General features: G+C 35.5%; 1 protein-coding gene across 2 annotated transcripts in view; it reads left to right on the plus strand.

The window, feature by feature from the left end:
* Positions 1–20,748, plus strand: part of LOC127091725 (uncharacterized) — a 32,906-nt gene extending 12,158 nt beyond the window's left edge. Inside the window, exons 10-24 of one of the 2 annotated variants that reach the window (XM_051030408.1) lie at positions 1,119–1,163; positions 1,941–2,014; positions 5,053–5,120; positions 6,991–7,059; positions 7,162–7,256; positions 7,343–7,424; positions 7,514–7,592; positions 7,682–7,769; positions 7,872–8,025; positions 9,076–9,264; positions 9,360–9,419; positions 9,997–10,301; positions 18,296–18,401; positions 19,673–19,738; positions 20,424–20,748. In XM_051030408.1, the coding sequence (XP_050886365.1) occupies positions 1,119–1,163; positions 1,941–2,014; positions 5,053–5,120; positions 6,991–7,059; positions 7,162–7,256; positions 7,343–7,424; positions 7,514–7,592; positions 7,682–7,769; positions 7,872–8,025; positions 9,076–9,264; positions 9,360–9,419; positions 9,997–10,301; positions 18,296–18,401; positions 19,673–19,726 (1,468 nt within the window). In that variant the 3' untranslated portion in view covers positions 19,727–19,738; positions 20,424–20,748. The remainder of the gene's footprint in view (positions 1–1,118; positions 1,164–1,940; positions 2,015–5,052; positions 5,121–6,990; positions 7,060–7,161; positions 7,257–7,342; positions 7,425–7,513; positions 7,593–7,681; positions 7,770–7,871; positions 8,026–9,075; positions 9,265–9,359; positions 9,420–9,996; positions 10,302–18,295; positions 18,402–19,672; positions 19,739–20,423) is intronic. The other variant, XM_051030409.1, reaches the window with a different exon arrangement.
* Positions 20,749–20,970: the final 222 nt, after the last annotated feature.

A 20,970-nucleotide genomic window follows, 5' to 3' on the forward strand; every position in this document is an offset into this window, starting at 1 on the left:
CAACACGATTCATTGTGATACTATATGCCGATACTATATGCCTACACAATAACCCTATGCAATAAATACACTGCTTTTAATATATTAACATCCCCTCAAGTTAGAGCATATAAATTATCTACACCGAGCTTGTTAAAAAGATAAGATATTGGAGGACCTATTAGGGATTTGTTGAAGGCATCTTGTAGTTGATATTTGGAGTTGGCAAATCTCACGGTATTGTCTCTTGATGCAATTTTCTCCAGAATGAAGTGACATTCTCTAAATGTTTGATCCTCTCATGAAAAATAGGATTAGAGGCAACATGCAATATTGATTGATTATTACATACAAGTCCTTCCTCCTTTGACTACCTAGTTGTTGGGATAATATACTGGTTATGAAAGTGTTTATTACTTGCTAATCAAGTTATTATTTTTCATATTATTGCGCTTTTATGTGTAGATCGAGTCCTGATCTCTTCCATTTACTAAAGTGAGAGATGAACAGTTAGAAGCTTCCAATAGACGTTTCTCCTAGCTCCCATTGCCACCTCCGCACAACTAACTTATAATTAGTTATGGTTAGGTGCATAGTTAGAAGCTCTACAGGAAGCTTCTCCTGGCTTTCTTTGCTATCCCAACATTACAAACTTAGAGTTAGTTATGACTAGGTGTAGGTCAGGACACCAAGTGGCGCATGATTAGGAATGCTATATAAATCCTAATCATTCTTGTAACCAACTCACTTTTATAATAACAGAATTTTCAAAGCAATGAAACAATTTTCTCTTTCTTTTCTCTAATCTTACAACTAATGAGTCCAGTTTTCAGCTTATTCCACAGATGTCTGACACGTGTCACATTATATTTTCAACAACCAAGATTAAAATGTTAAGATTCAGTAATTTTTAATTTAATAAAAAATGAAAATTGGTGTAATTCATTATAAAGGTGAATTTTGTATGTGGGACGTTTGTTTCTGTTGTTGCAATTGCAATTTTGATCTCCCATCCTTTATTACTTATTTTATATCAGTCTACTGTTCCCTCCTTTTTTCTGCACCAATTTATGTATTATTTGTAAATATCAATTTGTATGTAGTTTAATTTCTTGACAGCACACATTTTTTTTTGACAGGGTTCATGTATTTGTTCAACCAACAGTTAGTCGGGTGGTAAACAGGTGATAATTAACATGAAATAGTTCACATATCAAAAATGGATTTAGGTTTAGTTATAATTACTATCTATTTTATTTATTTTTTAACAGTGGACGAAGTTGATTACATTTTGGTTCCGATAATTATGTTGATATACATAGATATTGAACCTTACCTTTTAGCACCGAACACCAAGCTTGGAAAAAAGAAGTCAACACACAACTTTAGAAATATTACCAATAGGCAATAGCTGCCCATTGTTGTAGGCTAGTGTTGTCAATAGCACACTATAGCAGTGTAGTGGAGCAAATGTGCATGTGGTTGTTACAATGCAGCATTGGAGTGGTTTGTCATAGTGGTCGAAATAGGGAGTGGTTTATTGTAGTGGGCAAAATAGGGAATTTCGCTGCTGCTATAGCGCTACACCAATGAGTTCAAATGTTTCAAAAAGGCTTTTAAAGTTTAAAGGTTACTGCTTTTTTGCTTTGAGTTTTTTTAACAATTTTGCAATTAAACTAGAATAGGTTTTGTGTGTGTGTTTCTTTCATTCTGTGTTGGTCCACCATCTTGCTGAAGTGTTTTTGAGGTGTGCTGTTATGCTGCGCTATGCGCAATTAATAATGGTCGCATACTAGTAAGATATGAATAAAGTGAGCTAGTATTTTATTTGAATGAATTGTAACTCTGTTGGTCAATGCACATTCTTGCTTGACCGCATATTTTGGTAACTAAATCATTGTTTAGCATTACCCTATGTATTGATTCAGCTTCACGAGTTTCTTCGTAAATGACTTTTGTAGACTAAAATATATATGTAACAAGGAGGGGGTGAAAGCCAATGCCATTGCACTCACCGCTTTAGCGGAATATACAGGTATTTTTCTTTCCAAGGTTTGCAAATTGTGCAAAGAAAAGTGTCAAGAGAGTTTAATATCATGCAGGTGTACTGGTATATTAGAATTATGCACATGCATTTGCATTCAAACCTTAAACAATCTAAGCTAATTGCAGAAATATGTGGTATATTTCATTGTATTGGAACTGATTGAATTTGAACACTAATCTGGGCTAATAATCAGGGAAATAATTCCCCATAAACTACCTAAATGTGAGAATAATTCTATTTACTTTAATATTTGTAACTGTTGCACAATCAGAATTATGTAACAGTTTCATAATAATCATAAGCATAAGATTCTGATACTCTCCAACACTAACAATAGCCAGGGAAACACTTTCAGTGCACCACTTAATGCTTATTATCTGCCATTTTTGATATATGTAATGTAAGTGGTGCACTGATGTACCCATAGTTCTAACAGTTTATTTAAGTGTTACTATCCAATAATTGAAACTACACTCACATTGCCCAGAGACGTGGTCAAAGTATAGCTTATAAAGCTTGTGAAATCTCACCTTACAAGCTAGTTTTGAGGGTTGAGTTATGTTGGAATTTTCGCCTTAATTGCGGTCTGCCCCTAATTGCCTAAATTGTGGCATTTGACTTGCCTTCATTGCAGCCTCCAAAACTTTCATCGTGTTGGGTTTGAAGGGTGGATTTAGTCCCACATCGCTTAGAGATATAACCTTTGTTGTATTTATAATTGGAGCAATCCTCACCTTACAAGCCGGTTTTGTAGGACAATTTAACCTGGCGCCTCCTCTTTTATACCTGACAACCCCACTTTATTAGTGTATTCATAATTTTTAGTTAATTAATACTAGGATTTTTAAATATTTCCGGTATGCTTAAAATTTTACCGGTATTTTCAAAAAATACCATGGTATTTCTAGTAGTGTAGTTCAATATTATAAGAGTTTCAATGTTTATGATTTTGCCAATAGTTTTGTATGACTGTGATTGCATCGACCGTTTTTCTGTGGTCCAAACAAAAATGTATAAATAGGCATATCCTTTGGGGAGAAAAACATCTCAAAATGCCTCTTCCTCAATTTCTATTAAAGGCAAAATTGTATAAATAGGGGTCATATTTGTTGTCGAGATGTGGTGCCATCCGGAAGCCGGAACTCTACCGGAGGTGCAACTCCGTTGAAGTACACTTCTGCCTTAATAAAAAATTAAGGAATGTATTTTGAGATGTTTTTCTCAACAATAGATGACCTTTATTTATACAACTTTAAATACATTATGAACCACACAAAACGGTCGGTGCAATCACAGCCATACAAAACTGTCGACAAAATTCTAACCGTTGAAAATCTTATAAAATTGAACTATCGGGAATTTCACATTGGTTGAAATTCCAGTATTACATGGTATTTTTTGAAAATACCAGTAAAATTTCAAGCGTACTAGAAATATTTGATAATTCCGGTATTAGTTCATACTAGAAATTATGAATATACTACTAGAAATTTTGATTGTACTGGAAATTTTGAATTACCTACCAGAAATTTTGTACGCACATTTGAATTCAATTTTTAGCAGGGACACTTTTGGAATTATCAAATAAAGTGGGGGTGATAGGTTAAATCCTCTCTATCTTAGATTTGTTATTGGGCCACCCATTTTATCCAAGACACAAAATCCAATAGCCTATGTGAGAGAGAGAGAGAGAGGTTGTATTGGAGAAAAGTTTAAGACACACATCTTCTACGGCTATGGTCTAATAAAGGTTATGAAACTTTGACATTCTTTACTTTGTAAACAAATTTTATGGGGTTGAGTTAGTTTCAAAACCTAAAAGATGCATTGGTTAGTATCACAAACAATCAACCAGTTTAATTTCTTCTGATGTTCTGAAACATTGATCTTTCCATGTTATTTATACTAAAAGAATACTCTTCTCTTGCCATTGAATATATACATGTATTGTATCTGAAATGGGAAAGACAATGAGAGCGAGATTTGAAACAATATGCACAGACTTAATTTAGGCTACCAACTATTATATCCATGTATTCAGATTTGGATATGTACATACATAGTGTAAGATTCATGTTAAAGTTGAAGTATATAAACTGTTGCTGATATACTAATTCTAACTCAAACAAATTTTACCTACAGTAATGCATAACGTTGAAGTATATAAACTATGGCAGCTCTCAGCTCTCGCACGAATACAGTCAACTTGACTACTAGCGTTAAGTTTGGTGTAGGTAGAGAATAAATCTTGTCATATTGAAATTTCATATCGCAAAACATCTTGTCATATTGAAATTTCATATGGCAAAACGTCTTGTCATATTGAAATTTCATGTGGCAAAATAGACGGGACCTAGATACAACTTATAAAATTTGAACAATTTTTCTCTTTACAAGCCGATCTTGTGGAGTTGCGTTAGTTCCAAAGCTATAAGATGGTACCATGGCCTATTCTCGATCCGTTATTGGGCCACTCTTATTACCATAAACTAGGCCAATAACCACGTGCAGGACTAAAGGGTGTTTCAGAGAAAATCCAAGTCCCATATTGGCTAGCGATGTGGCCTAAATCAACCTTATAAAGCTTTGACAATCATTACCTTTCAAGCTGATTTTGTAGAGTTTTGTTGGCCCAAAATCTAAGATAATATTAGAGCATATCGTAAAACAATGATCAGAATACCTTGCAGATGTCCAGTATTAAGTGTGATGGGGTGTGTTGAATGTCCCACACTGACTAGTGATATGACCGAGATAGTGATTATGAGTATGGGAGCTGTTGGGAATGTCCCACACTGGGCTTAAATAAGCTAATATCAATTCATTCAGTTTTTTTTTCAGATATACATTTTCTCCCAAACTCCCCTCTAACTTAGAAACATAATAACCATCATTCTTAATATAATATTTGATTTTACGGTGTGTCTATATGTTGCAAAGCATTCTTTCTTTCAAATCATTTTTGAAACATTTTATCCTTCTTTTGTTATGAATATTCTTACTGACTTTTTTACCCATCAATACAGCATGTGATATACGCTCATGCTTGAACACACTCCAGTTTGTCTCCAAGAAGAAAGAAACCCTCAATGCGGTAAGGCTTAAATGTCAGTAGCTTTCTATAACTTAATATGAATTCATAAGTTGATTGTGCTGTAGCCATTTCTTATCCAAGCACGGTCACTCATAACATCCTATTGTGAAAAAAATAAGAAACTGTTAAAAGAAATGTGTTGATTCTTTATTTTAATTAATTAATAATTATCTTGTTTTTCCGTTATTATAAGCAAAATTTATAGCACTGTGAAATTGATTGTGTTAAATCTTAATTTTCCACAATTGTCTCGGAATTTCTTCCCAATCACTTTCTTGCATGATAACTTGTTTAATTTGATCTGGACTTTTATTAGTTCCGAATTTGACCTTTATATTCCAATCAAAGACGTCTCTGGGTAGCAGGTTTAATCTTATTCTTTGAGTAAAAGAGATGAAGAGAGAAAGAGAAAGATTTTCATAGGGGATGTCTAACTCAATACTGTTAAGCTCCCAACCTAGTGTGTGTGGGTGGATGTTTAGTTCTCTTGTACTCATAAGCCAGTCCCTATAACAATTCACGGACTTGAAAAAGAAGAAAAAAAGAGAGATGAAGTGCTTGCATGGTTCTATTCTTGTTGTTTCTTTTTGGACATTATTCTTGTTTTGTTTTTAAAAAGACTTAATTTCTCTTTTGATTCCTTAGGAAATATAATTGTGCAATTTAGTCCATAGATTTTAGTTATGTTAGCCTAGGCATCCCAATTGTTACAATTAGGTTCCTTCATCGCTTAACCATCTAATTTTAAAGCCTATGTTCCAAAGAAGGACCCTCAGGTATGAATGATATTTGCTTTGGGTGCTTCCTAAAATTCCTCTTGATCCAGTCACTGAGATACTTTTTTTGGCTATATCGGCTTGTCAGCCTGACTTAATTCAGTATTTGCTCTAACCTTTTTTGGCTTTGCAAGCTCCTAATATTAAAAACTATACCATTTATGGATATACTGGATTCTAACAATTGGAATACTTGGGGATCCAGCTCCCAGAATGGAAACAGTGGATCTAAATTGTATAGTCATGATACAAAATAGTGTAATTTTGCCCTTACCAGAAATGTTAAAAATCTTGTTTGATGAACTTTGTTGAGAAAAAGTTCTGAAAGCTTGAGGATATTCAGGCGGCAGTGGCTATGATGACAGATGAGGTGGTGATAGTAGAGGACTAAATTGAGAGTAGAGAATATATGAATACATGTTAAAGAAAACAAAACTGAATTAACCATGTTATCAGTTTCTACTCTAAAAATAGATTATGGAGAACGAGTTTTAAAAATAGTCAGATAAAATATGATGCCTAAGCATACCTTTTTATGTTATAGTATTTAGAAACAATAAGTTGTTTATGGAAAAGAATGAATACAACGAATAACCTTACCATAATAAAGTGTTAATGGAAAAGTAATCAGACAGGCTTGGACTTTTCTTAGATATCACTCTTATCCCTAATTTCAAGTCAAGGTCATTGCAGCCCTAGCTTGGAATATACCGAGAGTCTTTGGTCTCGCTCCCAATCTCTATTCTCCAAAAACAATTCTTACTTTTTATATCCTGTTATGTCTCTCTCACTAATTAGCTAACCGTTAGTTATTGCGGCGCTGTTAACAGTTTGCTTGCTTTTTCTTGTCATTAAGTTCCTGGCATTATTTAATGTTAAAGGAGGGATATGATGTATCTAATACATGTCTTTTCTTGCCTCTATAGTTGATAATAAGAAAACATGTTTACTGTGATTTTCTTTTAAATTGTGATGTTTATGTATGTTTTTTTTTGGTGTGGCTTCATGGCTCCTGGTTTTATAATTTATATGAAGAGCATGTGTTTTGTTTATTAGATACTGAATTAATATTCACATGCTTTACTGGTGCTCAGTTTGATATTGGATCGCAAGTTGTTGGTCAAAAGGACATGTCAAAAAATGTTCTAGACATTTGGAAGGAGGTAATAAGCACTACTATAATGAATTTGTATATTCTTGGATATAATTTCTAAGATTACTTCTTTATATAAAACATCTTGTGCACTGAATGCTATTCTTTGTAGTTGTTCCAAAGAAAAAGAACAAAAAAGATGGAAAGAAAATCCCATGATAGAAAGGTCTCTGAATTTGACACCTTGTACTCCCTTGTATCATTCCGGTAGGCCATGAATTATTATTTTGCTCATTTCTCTTGTGCTGAAATGCGTGCATGATCCAAGGTAAAATTGGGTAATTAATATGCAGTGGCGATAGTGACCTGATTCTGGATGGAATTCATGAAAATATTCTGCAGCTCAATTATCATGATCCAGTTATGCAGAAAACTGTAAGCACTCGTCGCACACAACAGATTCACTCTAACCAAATTTCATTTACTGGTTTCCTTGAATAACAGATTTTTAAATATGTTTGAAGGTCAAGTGCCTCAACAGTCTTGAAGTTTATGATCTGTTGCATCAATATATAATGCGCACACAACAAATGCCTCTCCTTGGTAGGAAGATAATATACCTTCTTTATTGCCGTTGTTATTAAAAACATAGTTCAATCTCACTCTTGTTTTTTCATTTTTCCTTTCCTCAGTTCATTTGCCTCCCATAGCAATTATTGTACATCGCACAGTAGCTCAAGTCCAGAAGCCAATCATTGAGTGGCCAAAGTCATATCACAGGTATATTTTATGTTGTGCTAGTTGGACTTGCATGACCTTTTAAAATGTTATTTTTTAGACAAAAGCAAATTTCCTAATGCCACATTATATAAAAATCTCCAGGTATCGAACAACAATGATGGAAAAGATGGACATTTTGAATAACTGGCACAACAAAATCTCGCCACTTATTGCAAGGCACTTATCAGCTACTTCTTTTGTCGAGGACTTAATTTCTCCATTGTTACATATTCTGTCTCCACCAAGTATAAGACCGGTGATGTGCTAATTCTATTTGTTATGCAGTTAGTTTAGTTACCTAATTCATTTTGTCTCCTTGTTTTCTTCATTTGTCTTTTTAGTACTGTGTAATCTTACACATGAAGACACAATTCTCTTTAGATAAATAAAGAATACACTGAGCTTTTTAGAATTAGGAAACATTATGGTAAGGAATGGCTCTTGTATCATGTTCCTTAGTGGTTTGTTATTGAATTTAGTTTGTGCTCCTCAAATTTTGAATAGTCGTGTTTAAGTCATGTATGCAGCTTTTCCAATAGTTACTTTCAGAGAAACGACCACCCCAAACAGCGTTGGTTCTCTTGGGTGTGATGCCTTAGAATCCTAGTGTTGACGCCTAGACCACTCATGTTAAATTCAGATATATTTTCCTCACAGTTTCTCATCTCTCCGAACTTAGGCATTGCCATTATTAACTTTTAGCTTATGGGAGCTTCCCGATTGAAATTAATTACTGCCTTATAAAATTATAGATGTTTATGAAGTTAAAGAAGAGCTTATGAAGAAATTAAGATGCAAAAGATGATTTCAACTTATTTGAGACTTGAAGCAAATATTTAAGAAACTTGGTCATTTTAAGATGATTCTCTTAATATTTCTCTTTCTCATAAGTGATTCTTGTTAAGTTTATCCAAACTTACTCCTATTGTTCATGGAGGACATCATTAGTAACTGATTTGAATAAAACCCTAGACCAATTTTGATTTCAATTTCTGTAGAACCTATAGACGTCCCACCCTGAAAGTTCACATACCTACAACAGTTCTCTAAACCAGTTTTTAAGTTTTGTTTATTAAGAAGTCATAGCCACAAGTTTCTCTCCTATTTATCTAACGATGCAGGAAAATATGCTGACATTTAGCGTCAATATGAACTGTTTTAACCTGTTGTTGCCTACCAATTACTTGTAGTCTGATGAATATTTTGACATTCGTAAGCTGAGATTTCATTGCTAACATTATCTTGGCTCAGCTCATGTTAAACGCTTTGTCTGTTCTGTATTCTGATTTGCTTTTCCTTTTCTTAGGTGGCACTGCAACTACTATCAGATAAGGAGAAGAATGATCTTGCTCAATTAGTTAGCACAATGGTGTCATATGCTATCACTTATAAGAAAGTGAAGTCAGATATGCTGCCTAATACCCTGAAGTATGGAGTGAAAGATGAATTGACTTTGTCTCTTGTTCCTTCTATCGGTAACTTTTTGAACTTTAAGGTATGGACCAGGGATCATTGTCTGCGCTTCTATCAAAGAAATCTCAGCCAGTTACTAATATAGTAATATCTATTCTGCTGTCTGCATTTATGCAGGATTATACTTCAAACCATTACGTACTTTCTTTAGCTATGAAGCAGGTTCTGGTGCATGAAGTGAGCCTTCGTAAACTTAAATATTTTATTTTAATTATATATTTTTCTTTTGCTTCTTTTTAAGGATGAAATTCAAACATTTCTTCATTTTTCCTTTTAAGGATGAAATTCAAACATTTCTCCTTCATTTTTCCTTTTAAGGGTGAAATTCAAACATTTCTCCTTCATTTTTCCTGTTCGCTTATGATAAAAATTATAATATGTCAAATGTTTGTTGACCAATGATTGTGCCTATCGAGTTATTATCTTTCTGACTGCTGTTGGTGAGATATTTTTTATCAGTGAAGGTTAAACTGTTTCGATATTTGAAAGAATAAAAATGAAATGTGAATGTCAAATACAACTATGTGGCTTTGTAGGCTTAGGTATATTTCTAATTCCATCCTAAAAACGCCTGTGACATTGGTAAAACCCTAGATTTTTTCTGTTTTAGCCAGCTCAATTTGTTTTTATTACGGTAGGAATGCTTGTGGGATAGCTTTTTCCTTCACGGGTTCTTTTAAATTTGCTAGTTATGTTGTGACTTCCACACCTAGTTTTTCACTGTGTTTCTGTTCAACTGTTTTGAGCCTAACAGGTTGAAAAGCATAAGATTTTACAAGCTAATGTCAAAACAGTGAGTTTAGAAAATGGAGGGCATGGAGCTATCCAAGCTGGAAATAACTGTATCCCATTTGCCAATACCAACAATAACACAGCTATAGTTGATAAGAAAACCATTGAAAGTCAAGCTAATGTTTTTGCAAGGAAATCAAATGAAGCCAAGATAGTTTCACCAAACTTGAACCTCACTAACATAGTAAATGCAACAGACAAAGTTAAACTGCTAGACATGGGAAATAGGAAAAAACCATCTAGGACTTCCTCAAGTTTCTTCGACAGGTGATGCCTCCTCAATAATTTGTACATTATTTCTTATTTCAACCATTATCATAACTCAGTAATTCTTACTTCTAAAATTGAAAATTACTTCCTGAATTCATTTCTGTTAAACATAAACTATGTCTTGTATAATGCATATCTTTTACTTTTGAGAACATATAGTGCTAAAAAATAAGGAACATATTTTGACTGTATTTTGAAATTAAACCTTGGAGATTACTAATCATGGGCTTTCCTCAATTGGTCATTAATAAATATGTATGGCCAGTATGAGGCATTTTATGGCCTTCATATTTGGCATGGTATTGGTTTATTTCTCTGTAGGCATTGCCAGCATATCCTAATTCCCCTTTGTTCCATATTGTTGTACATAAAATGCCTCATCCCGGCCATACATATTTATTAATGACCAATTGAGGAAAGCCCGTGATTTGGTCATTAATAAATATGTATGGCCAGTTTGAGGCATTTTATGGCCTTCATATTTGACATGGTATTGATTTATTTCTCTGTAGGCATTCCCAGCATATCCTAATTGCCCTTTGTTCCATATTGTTGTACATAATGAAACCACAATTCATGAAAGAGTTTCACATATGATAATACTATTTTATATTGTAGATGGTTATACTGTACCTCTAAGCTTCTATCATAGTAAACATAGTGATCTTTTTGAGTCACTATCAAAATTGTGGCGTATAACATTTTGATTTTTTCTCCTTAGTTTTTATGTTAGACTTTGATATAGGGTGCAATATAAGCCATACATTTTAGCTACATAACAACTCTTTATTCAGTGTCTTATTTAGTGGTCAATATACAGTACAATCAAAATTATTACAAAAGTTACTGGAATAACCTAGAGATACTTTATAATATTTGTTGAGGAAAACTGTGCACAACAAGGGTCAAAGATGGGAGAACACAAAAGCAAACCATAAAAATTAGCAGAGCACAATAATTTATGTGGTTCGATGTTCCTATGTCCCCATAAATGCTCCAACAAAATGTTTATTATCTCAGATAATTACATGTTTTAGTAGTAACTTGAATACCCTCCCCCAAGTTGTGTATCACCCTACAAACCCTAGTACTCCACTAAAGAGTTAGAAAGAATGATAAACAAACATCCACAAAAGACTAGCTACAAATGATCACTTGTATTACCCTACTGATACAGTACCATAAGAGTGAGAGAGAAGAAGAAAGATGTACTTCTCATATATTGATTGTTAATAGAAAGGGTACAGAGGCACTTATATATAGAAACCTCAAGACTAACAAACTGTACAGCTGGCATACAGCTGTCACAGCACAACACAATAACAAACTAATAGTAAACTAATCTACTCTCTATTAGTCCCCCTTAGAAACTGAGGGTGTGTCAACTAAACTAAGTTTATTGAACACTTTCAGTTTGTCACGCAGTGGTAGGAGCTTGATGGCTGAGAGAGGTTTGGTCAACAAGTCTGCCCACTGATCTTGAGCAGGAACATGCTCCACAATTAGGTTCTTAGAGATCACTTTCTCCCTTACAAAAAATATGTCCAATTCCATATGTTTGTCCTATTGTGCAAAACGGGGTTATGTGCAAGAGTTATAGTGCTTAGGTTATCACAAAGCAGTTTAGGAGTGTGAAATCTGCAGTGAAGTTCCTGCAGTAGAGACTGCACCCAGATGATTTCAGATGCTAGCTGAGCCATGCTCCTGTACTCAGCTTCAGCACTTGACCTTGCCACCAACTGCTGTTTCTTGGACCACCAAGAAATAAGATTAGGACCTAGAAATAAGCAAGCTCCTGAGGTTGACCTCCTGTCATCAGGATCTGATGCCCAGTCAGCATCACAGAAACCAAGTAAAGACAGAGGTTGATGAGACACAGCAGCTGAATCAATAAACCATAGTGCAGAGTCCCACTGAGATATCTCAGTATCCTTTTAATTGCTTTCCAATGCTCCTCCAAAGGGTTTGACAGAAATTGGCACACTTTATTAACAGAGAATGAGATCTCAGGCCTGGTGAGTGTAGCATACTGAAGAGCACCCACCACAGACCTGAACTGTGTGGGATCAGAGACTGGTTCAGACCCAAACCTAGAAAGTTTACTAGTAGACACCATGGGAGTGGGCATGCCATTGGCATTGAGCATGTTTACTTTGGCTAGCACATCAGTCAAGTATTTGGCTTGGGAAAGAAGCAAGGAACCATTGGGCAGATGAGTCACTTCTATGCCAAGGAAATAGTCCAAATCCCCAAGCTGTTTGAGGGAGAAATCAGAATTTAACTGAGTAATTACGCCACTGATAAAGGCAGAAGAATTGCCAGTGATGATTATATCATTAACATACACCAAAACCATAATGCTTAGGCTGCCAGTATGAAGGAGAAAGAGGCTAGGATCACACTTGCTAGCATGAAACCCATGACTTAGGAGAGAACCCTTGAGTTTATCAAACCAGGCTCTTGGAGCCTGCTTGAGGCCATAAATGACTTTGTTTAATTTGCAAACCAGAGTCTTGTCTGCAGCTTCAAAACCAGGAGGCTGCTGCATGTAAACTTCCTCTTCAAGTGTGCCATTTAAGAAGGCATTATTCACATCAATTTGCTGTATAGACCACCTGTGAGTCACAACAAGAGTGAGAACAGTTTTGACAGTTACAGGCTTGACCACAGGAGAGAAAGTTTCTGTAAAATCACTGCCAGCCTGTTGATGGAAACCTTTGGCCACTAATCTAGCCTTGTATTTGTTGATGGTTCCACCAGGGTTCTCCTTGACCCTAAAAACCCACTTGTAGCCAATTGGCTTCCTAGAAACAGTTGGAGACACCAAGGTCCAGGTCTGATTCTTCAACAATGCATTATACTCATCTTTCATGGCCTGAAGCCAATGAGGAGAAGACAAGGCTTGTCCAACAGAGCTAGGTTCCATGTGAGTAAGCAAGAGAGTAGGATGAAGTTTAGGCTTAGTGATGCCACTCTTAGCTCTTGTTTGCATGGAGTGAACATTGTTAGGATGAATAGAAGGGTTAGGAAGTGTGGGAACAGAATTGTTGGATGACTCAGAGACAGGGGTAGAAGAAGAGGAAATAGTGGCAGCCTCAGCAATGTCAGAATGCAGAGGAGTAACAGACAGAGAATTGGCTGGTGTAGCAGATATAGAAGAAGAATTAACAGAATCTGCAGGCATAGAAGGTAGGGCAGAAACAGGGGAAGCAGCAGAATTAGCATGAGTAGGACTGAAACTGCCAAGAGCTGCAGAGTGAGCATGAGAAGGAGTGGTGGGAACAGAGGGAATCTGAGTAATAGGCACAGCAGAAACGACCCTAGTAGCAGAAGCAGGGATGGTAGAAGCAAGAGGAAAAGACCAGTCAGAAGAGGTAAAAGAGGATGATGAGGATTGCATAGTGACAGAAGATGGGAAAATAGTAGAGTAAGGAAACTTAGACTCATTGAAAATAACATCCCTAGAGACATAAATTTTGCCAGAAGCAGATAGACACTTGTAGCCCTTATGAATGGTGGAGTAATCAAGGAAAACACACTCTTGAGATCTAAAATCCAATTTGTGAGAGTTATAAGGGCGTAGGAAGGGAAAACAAGCACAACCAAAAACTCTTAAGTGAGCATAATCAGGAAACTTGTGAAACAACTTGAAATATGGAGTTTTATTCTCAAGAGACACACTAGGAAGTTTGTTAATGAGATAAGTGACTGTAATAAAGGCATGATCCCACATTTGAAAAGGCAAGTGAGAGTGAGCTAACAGGGCCAAGCCTGTTTCAACAATGTGTCTGTGCTTGTGCTCAACAATACCATTCTGATGGTGGGTATGGGGACAGGTAAATCTATGAACAATTCCAAGATCATTGAGGTATTTGGTGAGAGGCCTAAACTCACCACCTCCATCGGTTTGAACTACTTTGATCTTATGGTTAAATTGAAGTTCTACCATAGTTTTGAATTGAACAAATTGGGAAAAAGTTTCAGACTTTAGCCTAAGAGGGAAGATCCAGGTAAACCTAGAGAAAGCATCTACACAAGTTAGAAAATAGGTGTAATCACGAAGATTTGATAGGTGCAGGGCCCCATAAATCACAGACCACTAATTCCAAGGGATGAGTGTAGACTGTGGTAGAGAGGGAAGTAGGAAGTCTGTGAGATTTGCCTAAGCAACAAGCAGAACAAAACTCTGCTGCAGACTTAGAAGGAAGAGAAATGCAGCAGGTTTTGAGCACTTCAGCAAGGACTTGATGATGGGGATGACCCAATCTGGTATGCCACAGAGCATACTTGCTGAGAGGGTGAACAAACTTGGCAGTAGAATAAACCATAGGCAAATTAACAGCAGAAACATCACTTTTATTCACAGAAAATGAAGTATTACAATCAGTAACAATATGACTATTGTCATTAGAATGAGAAACAGTGTTACATGAAACCCTAGGATTATAATTATTCAAGTCTAAAGTTGTGCTAGAGTTGAGACTAGACAAAGACTTGGACACTTGAGAAGAGGGAAGCTGAAACTTGTAAAGACCATCATCTCCAACAATACCATGAAGAAGTACCTCAGAAGAACCCTGAGATTTGACAAGACAAAAATAGGGGTGAAATTAAAAGAAAACCTGGTTATCTTGTGCAAATTTACTCACACTAATGAGGTTTTTGGTGATGTGAGGAACAAGAAGTAAGTTGTGAAGTGTGAGTGGTTTGTGAGACAAATGAGAAGAGGGAAATTTCATGGAACCTATGGAGTTGATGGACAAACCTTGGCCATTTCCCATGAAGACTTGTTCAGAACCAGTCACAGATTGAGCATCAGGCACGTTAGAAGAATCAGGTGTAACATGATGTGACGCACCTGAGTCTGGATACCACCATTGGTTGTTGAAGTTGGAATCAGAACTAGCCACAAAGGCTTGAGGTAGAGATGGTCGTGGTGCAGCTGATCTAGGCGAAGGATAACCAAACGCAGGAGCATAAACAGGACGAGCATTCGCCAGAAATGGATTGAAGGGAGCACGTTGCGGTGGAAACGGCATTGAAGAAGACTGGGAGTACCTGTAGTAACAGACAGATGCATCGTGTCCACCTTTGTGACAGATTTGACACTGAGTCTTGCCAAAACGACCACCCTTACGACCAAAACGATCACCCTTACGACCAAAACGACCGCCACCACGCCCTGAACGGCCTCCTCTTGAGTTGTAACCATTGTTTTCAGCATGAGCAGTGACGTGACTAGTACCAGTGGGAAACGAGTCAGAAGTCTGAGAAACAGAATCAGCCAGAGAAGATGATTCAGACGACGGAACCTGCGTTAAATTAACAGATGCAGGTTTAGTAAGAATCGCTTTCCTGTGTTTCTCCAATCGCGACTCATGAGCAAGAAGACTTGACTCAAGATCCTCTAACGTACTGAGATCTTCCTTGCTATTGACAGTAGCAACAATAGAATCATACTCCTCAGGAAGCGCATCCAGCACAATCTCAATTAGGTTACGAAGCGGAACAGGATCGCCAACTGAAATCAACGATTCATTGATTTCGCGAACACGCGCCATGAACGCATCAATCGTGAGATTGCCTTTGGAGAGACGACGTAGTTCGGAGCGTAATTGACGAGCCTTCGCGTGAGTTGCGCGGCGAAGTAACGGTGAACTTCCGTCCAGACTTGCCACGCGTGAGTACAGTCAACGAGTTTGGGAAGAAGCGAGTTAGAAATCGTGGAGAGAAGCCACGTGCAGACGAGAGCATCCTGCTGCTCCCAATCGAGATACGCATCCGTGTCTTCACCGAGATTCGGATCAGAAGTCACCGGAGATCGCCGCGGAATCATCGGAATAGTGACAAAGCGTTGAAGCTTATGGCCACGCACAACTCCATCGATTTGCTGCTTCCATTGCTTGAAATTTTTATCATCAAGCTTAACGGAGAGCTTGACGTGAGCGGAAGGAAAAGCGCCGTCGCTGCGAAACGGTGACGCCATGGATGAAGATCACTGGATCGGGAAAATAGAAGCTCTAGATACCATGATACAGTACCATAAGAGTGAGAGAGAAGAAGAAAGATGTAATTCTCATATATTGATTGTTAATAGAAAGGGTACAGAGGCACTTATATATAGAAACCTCAAGACTAACAAACTGTACAGCTGGCATACAATTGTCACAGCACAACACAATAACAAACTAATAGTAAACTAATCTACTCTCTATTACCTACAAACCCGAGTATTTCACTCGAGAGTTAGGAAGAATGATAAACAAACATCCACAAAAGTCTCTAACTACAAATGATCACTTAACACGTTTTCTCTTGATGTGGATTCCAATGAATGTGCAATTACAATGATCTTTGATACCAAGTGTAAATTTTTGAATTAAGTAAGAAAGTGATAGAAAATTCCAAGAACATAGGAAAAGTAACATACAAGTGGAATAAATAAGAAATATGGAGAAGATCTCCACTTTCATTGGATGAATGGTAAGATCAATATGATAAACAGCCACATGAGTATGATGCTCTTGATTAGATCCTAGTAATGGTTCAAAGAAGAACCTAGAGAAGTAAACTCAGCCTTTCCTTCAATCAATGATTGAAAACTCAATTTCATTGAATTCTACCAAAAGATGTACTGCATCCATGCTATAGGCTTCAGCCAAGAGGAAAATAAGGTCCATACTCAGTATGAAAGCCGACGGTCAACTACAAGGAAAATGAGCAAGATACAAGCTTCAAAAAGAAACGTACACAACTACTAGTGTTTCACTTATTATAACCAAATTACAAACAGACAAAGAAATATTTAAAATCTATATTTTGTCAAATAGATTAAAAGCTTTGTTCCTTGAGGTTGAGGTCCATTTCAACTTTGGAATCTTGTGGCTGGCCTAACTGTCTTTGCTACTATTAGAATTCGGGTTAGGCCTGACTTAACCTTACCAATCTGACTTATAAGGTGAGGGTGGGTGACTCCAATTTATAAACACATGTTCAAGCCATATCTCATTCAGTGTGATACTTTTAACACACCCTCTTATGCTCGGGACTAGATATCTGGAGCGTGACCTGAGTGCCTGATAGCAGATGATCCAACAAATTTTGGATAGACTCTGGCACCACATTATAATTTGAGTTAGACCTAATACAATCTTATGAAATCGGCTTATAAGGCGAGGACTGCTCCCAACTTACAAACACATGTTCACACCTTATCTAATCTAATTTAAGTCGCTTAACAACTACATTCATCGGTGGTATGTTACAATGTTGTTAAATATCCGGTATAGCGGTGCTATAGCACTTTTGCATAGTGGTGATTTAACAATCTGCCATTTCCCGCTATCTGCATTAGACTACACTTGTTTGTTACAACCTTCTGAAAACAGCCACAATCCCGTTGTTTCTATTTTCTGTGCAGTACTTCCTTCTCACTTGCAACAATTTTATAGATCAATAGGCTTTAGCTGGAGAAGTGTTATAATCAAATCTACATATTTATGATTAGGATTAGAGTCATAGATTAGGATTTGAATTAACAAATCATATCAGTTTGTAGTTGTAAAAGATGAGTGTGGTCTTTAGACTCAAATCACAAGTTCAACACGTAGTTTTTCCATTAATAAGATTTTAGAATTGTGATGAATACCACTTTTAAATTTGTTATGCCTTATGCCATTTAAAAAATTAAACATATACCAAAATATTTTTTAGTTTCAAGTCCCTTATTTTTTAGCATAGTTAATAAAAATATGAAGTCTCTTCTTTTTTATATTATTTGTTTAGAAAAAAGAAAGATAAAGAGGTTTGTGGTGATTTATTCATAATATTAATGGCAGCCATTGATTCATTTAATCACCTCACTTAGTAAAACAAGGCTTAGTTGTTTTACGAGCAATAGGTCTGATGTATAGTTTGGGTGCCTTGGTGAAGGATTATCATTGCATAGTGGTTGTTTACTTCCTCTGATCTATGTTTTGCTTCAAGGGCAGGTTTATAAAGTCAAATGTTAAGGGTCTCCAAAATGATGACGGATCTCTTCAGAAAGAAACTACATCAGAGAAAGACCGAAGCCCTTTACTTTTTAAGTTTAACGAGGTATGCTTTTTTGCTTGTTTATCTTAATAAATGTATGCTATTTCTTATTTTTCATCTTGCATTTGACGGGAAAACAAAAAGTAATTGCATTTAGTTAGAATTAGTCACATTTAATACTCTAAAGTCATATGTTAGTATAAACATAGCTGTGCAAAATCATTGATTTGGAGTATATTAAGTAATCACATCAATTTAGCATTCATTGTATTTATTGTATTTCTGTTATAAAAACAAAAGTGATGCGCGATCTGTAAGGTTACTTTGAATAGTAAGGTTACGTTGTTGAGAAGACATGAAGCCATTCTGGACAATGAAAATGTTAAAAGAGATTATCCATGCATGTGTGTAGAGCTTCTATTATATGGAAATTCACATGAAATTGTATATATGGATATTTCCCAAGTAGAAATACTTGCCACCAATACTTTTTGATAGACGAAATTTTACTTTTATTCTTTTATCTTAATTTATCATTTTCTTTAGTTGTTTATTGTTTCTTATGTTAAATTGGTCCTTTATGACTGTAAATGTTTATACTATTGGACCTAACATCACTTTCAATATTTTCTTGCTAATGATTTTTTAAATTATGCTAGGAGTTTTGTTACCCTACCTCTATAACAAGAACATCCTGAATTTTCACGGGATTTCATGAACTGAATCAAGATAATTTCCTATTTAATTTCAATATCTCTCAAAATGCCACTCACTTTAATTCTCTCTAGTTCAACATTTAAAATTTTTTGTGAGGGCTATCTTTTTATGATCATCAGTGTCAATACCCCCTAAAAATACACGATTTCATTGAGAACATTTGGAAAATTTTGTTCCATATGTGTAGGCTATATAATATTCTCCCCTCATTTTTCATGTTTGATCAAATTTAACCTTTCCGAGAAACCAGCCAATTGTCGGAAATTTATCTTGTTTTCTTGTTTTTGGTGGCTGTGCTTGTATGATACTGTGATCCAAATTTTAGTAGTGACTTGTTATTTATCATGCTCACACTCGATGGTGTATGAGGATGCCCAAATGATAGAGTTACTCTTTGGATGTTAATCTTCTGATTCTTAGTGGAATGAGACTGATAATCCGAAGTTTGATAAAGAGATAAGTAAAGTCTGATAAAAAAATTGTTATCTGAGTGAAATAAGTTTTTTTTCTTCCTATTAGAGTATTTTAACAAAAAAGAGGAAAATCTAAGTTATGCTACTGTCTTCTGTTGATACTTGAAAACAGATGCTTATTGTGAATTCTTCAATTCTTTGCAGGGTTTTACAAATGCAGTCCGAAGGCCTGTTCGAATGCGTGAATTTCTGTCCTAATAGTTCTTTCAAGTAATTTAATTATTCATTCATCATTTTGCTTTAGTCCTATTTAACATAAAAAACTCTCCGAGTATAGTTATCAATTTGGTAGCATGTGTCAGAGTCAAAGTTTTCAATATGACATGCTCTGACAGTGTCCAGGTACCTATGGTGTTTTGGTTGTATTTCATTTATCCTATAAAAAGAGAAAGGTAGTATAGTGACAGACATTTCAAGCAAGAGAGTATGATTGTTGCGTTTTTGAATCAATCTCTTCTTTAAACAGCCAAGAGTTAAAGATTTATTTGCACATAACCCCTAGCTTATTTAGTATGAGGAACACTTAACTAGGCATCATAGCAACGTTAAGAGGCCTAAAGACATCCATCACTTAATATCTACAATATCGTATTAATACTAGGAGTAGGAACTTACTCATTAGCAACCGATATCTTTGATTGAAACAATCTTTATGTCTCTGTCATTTAATCTTGAGTAGTGCTATTTAGTAGTAAGAAATAATGTGAGTAGGAAATGCAAGAATGTGTCACTATTTTAGAGGATAATTTTTAATTTATTATAAATTTTATTTAATTTTTAATAATCATGGATAGTGGTGATAATAAATGGTTGATATTTATTCTTGTCTTTCTTGTTTTCACATTTTTTTACAAATAAACATTTTCCTTTAATCTTTTACCATGTGTGCACACAGAAGCAATAATCAGAATCAACCCTCCGGATATGTGCCTCTATATTGACTCCGCCACCGATGTAATGCAGGTTGTTCGAGCAATTCTTCCTTAGGCACAAATATTAGATTGAAACAAGTATGATAGTATTATCATATCTAATTTCAAAAAAAATGTTCTTAATGTATAAATTTAATATTGTATAATCAAGTTTTTTTTATTCATGTGTTAAAAGATTGCTGTGGTATTAAATTTTTTCTAAAATTTGGAGTGTCCTCTTAAGTAAATTATAGGAATTTATTGCATTTTTAAGTGATATAATAACATGCTTTAGCACAAGTGATTTAAGATTAGCATTTTTTTCTCTTTTACTATTTCATTCTCTCTCTTTTATCTTTTATGTCTAATATCTTTCTCATACCTCAATCTATCTCATTTCTTATTTCTTTTTAGAAATACTTTGTATTTGTATAGGAACACATGGGAGGGGATTCTCTACAACTTTATTCTCAATTTTTGATTAAGTGAAATGTGAGCCATTGATTGAAAATGTAGATTTATAGAAAGTTT

Source organism: Lathyrus oleraceus, chromosome 6, assembly GCF_024323335.1.
Source record: "Lathyrus oleraceus cultivar Zhongwan6 chromosome 6, CAAS_Psat_ZW6_1.0, whole genome shotgun sequence".
In the NCBI taxonomy this organism is placed as follows: Eukaryota; Viridiplantae; Streptophyta; class Magnoliopsida; order Fabales; family Fabaceae; genus Lathyrus; species Lathyrus oleraceus.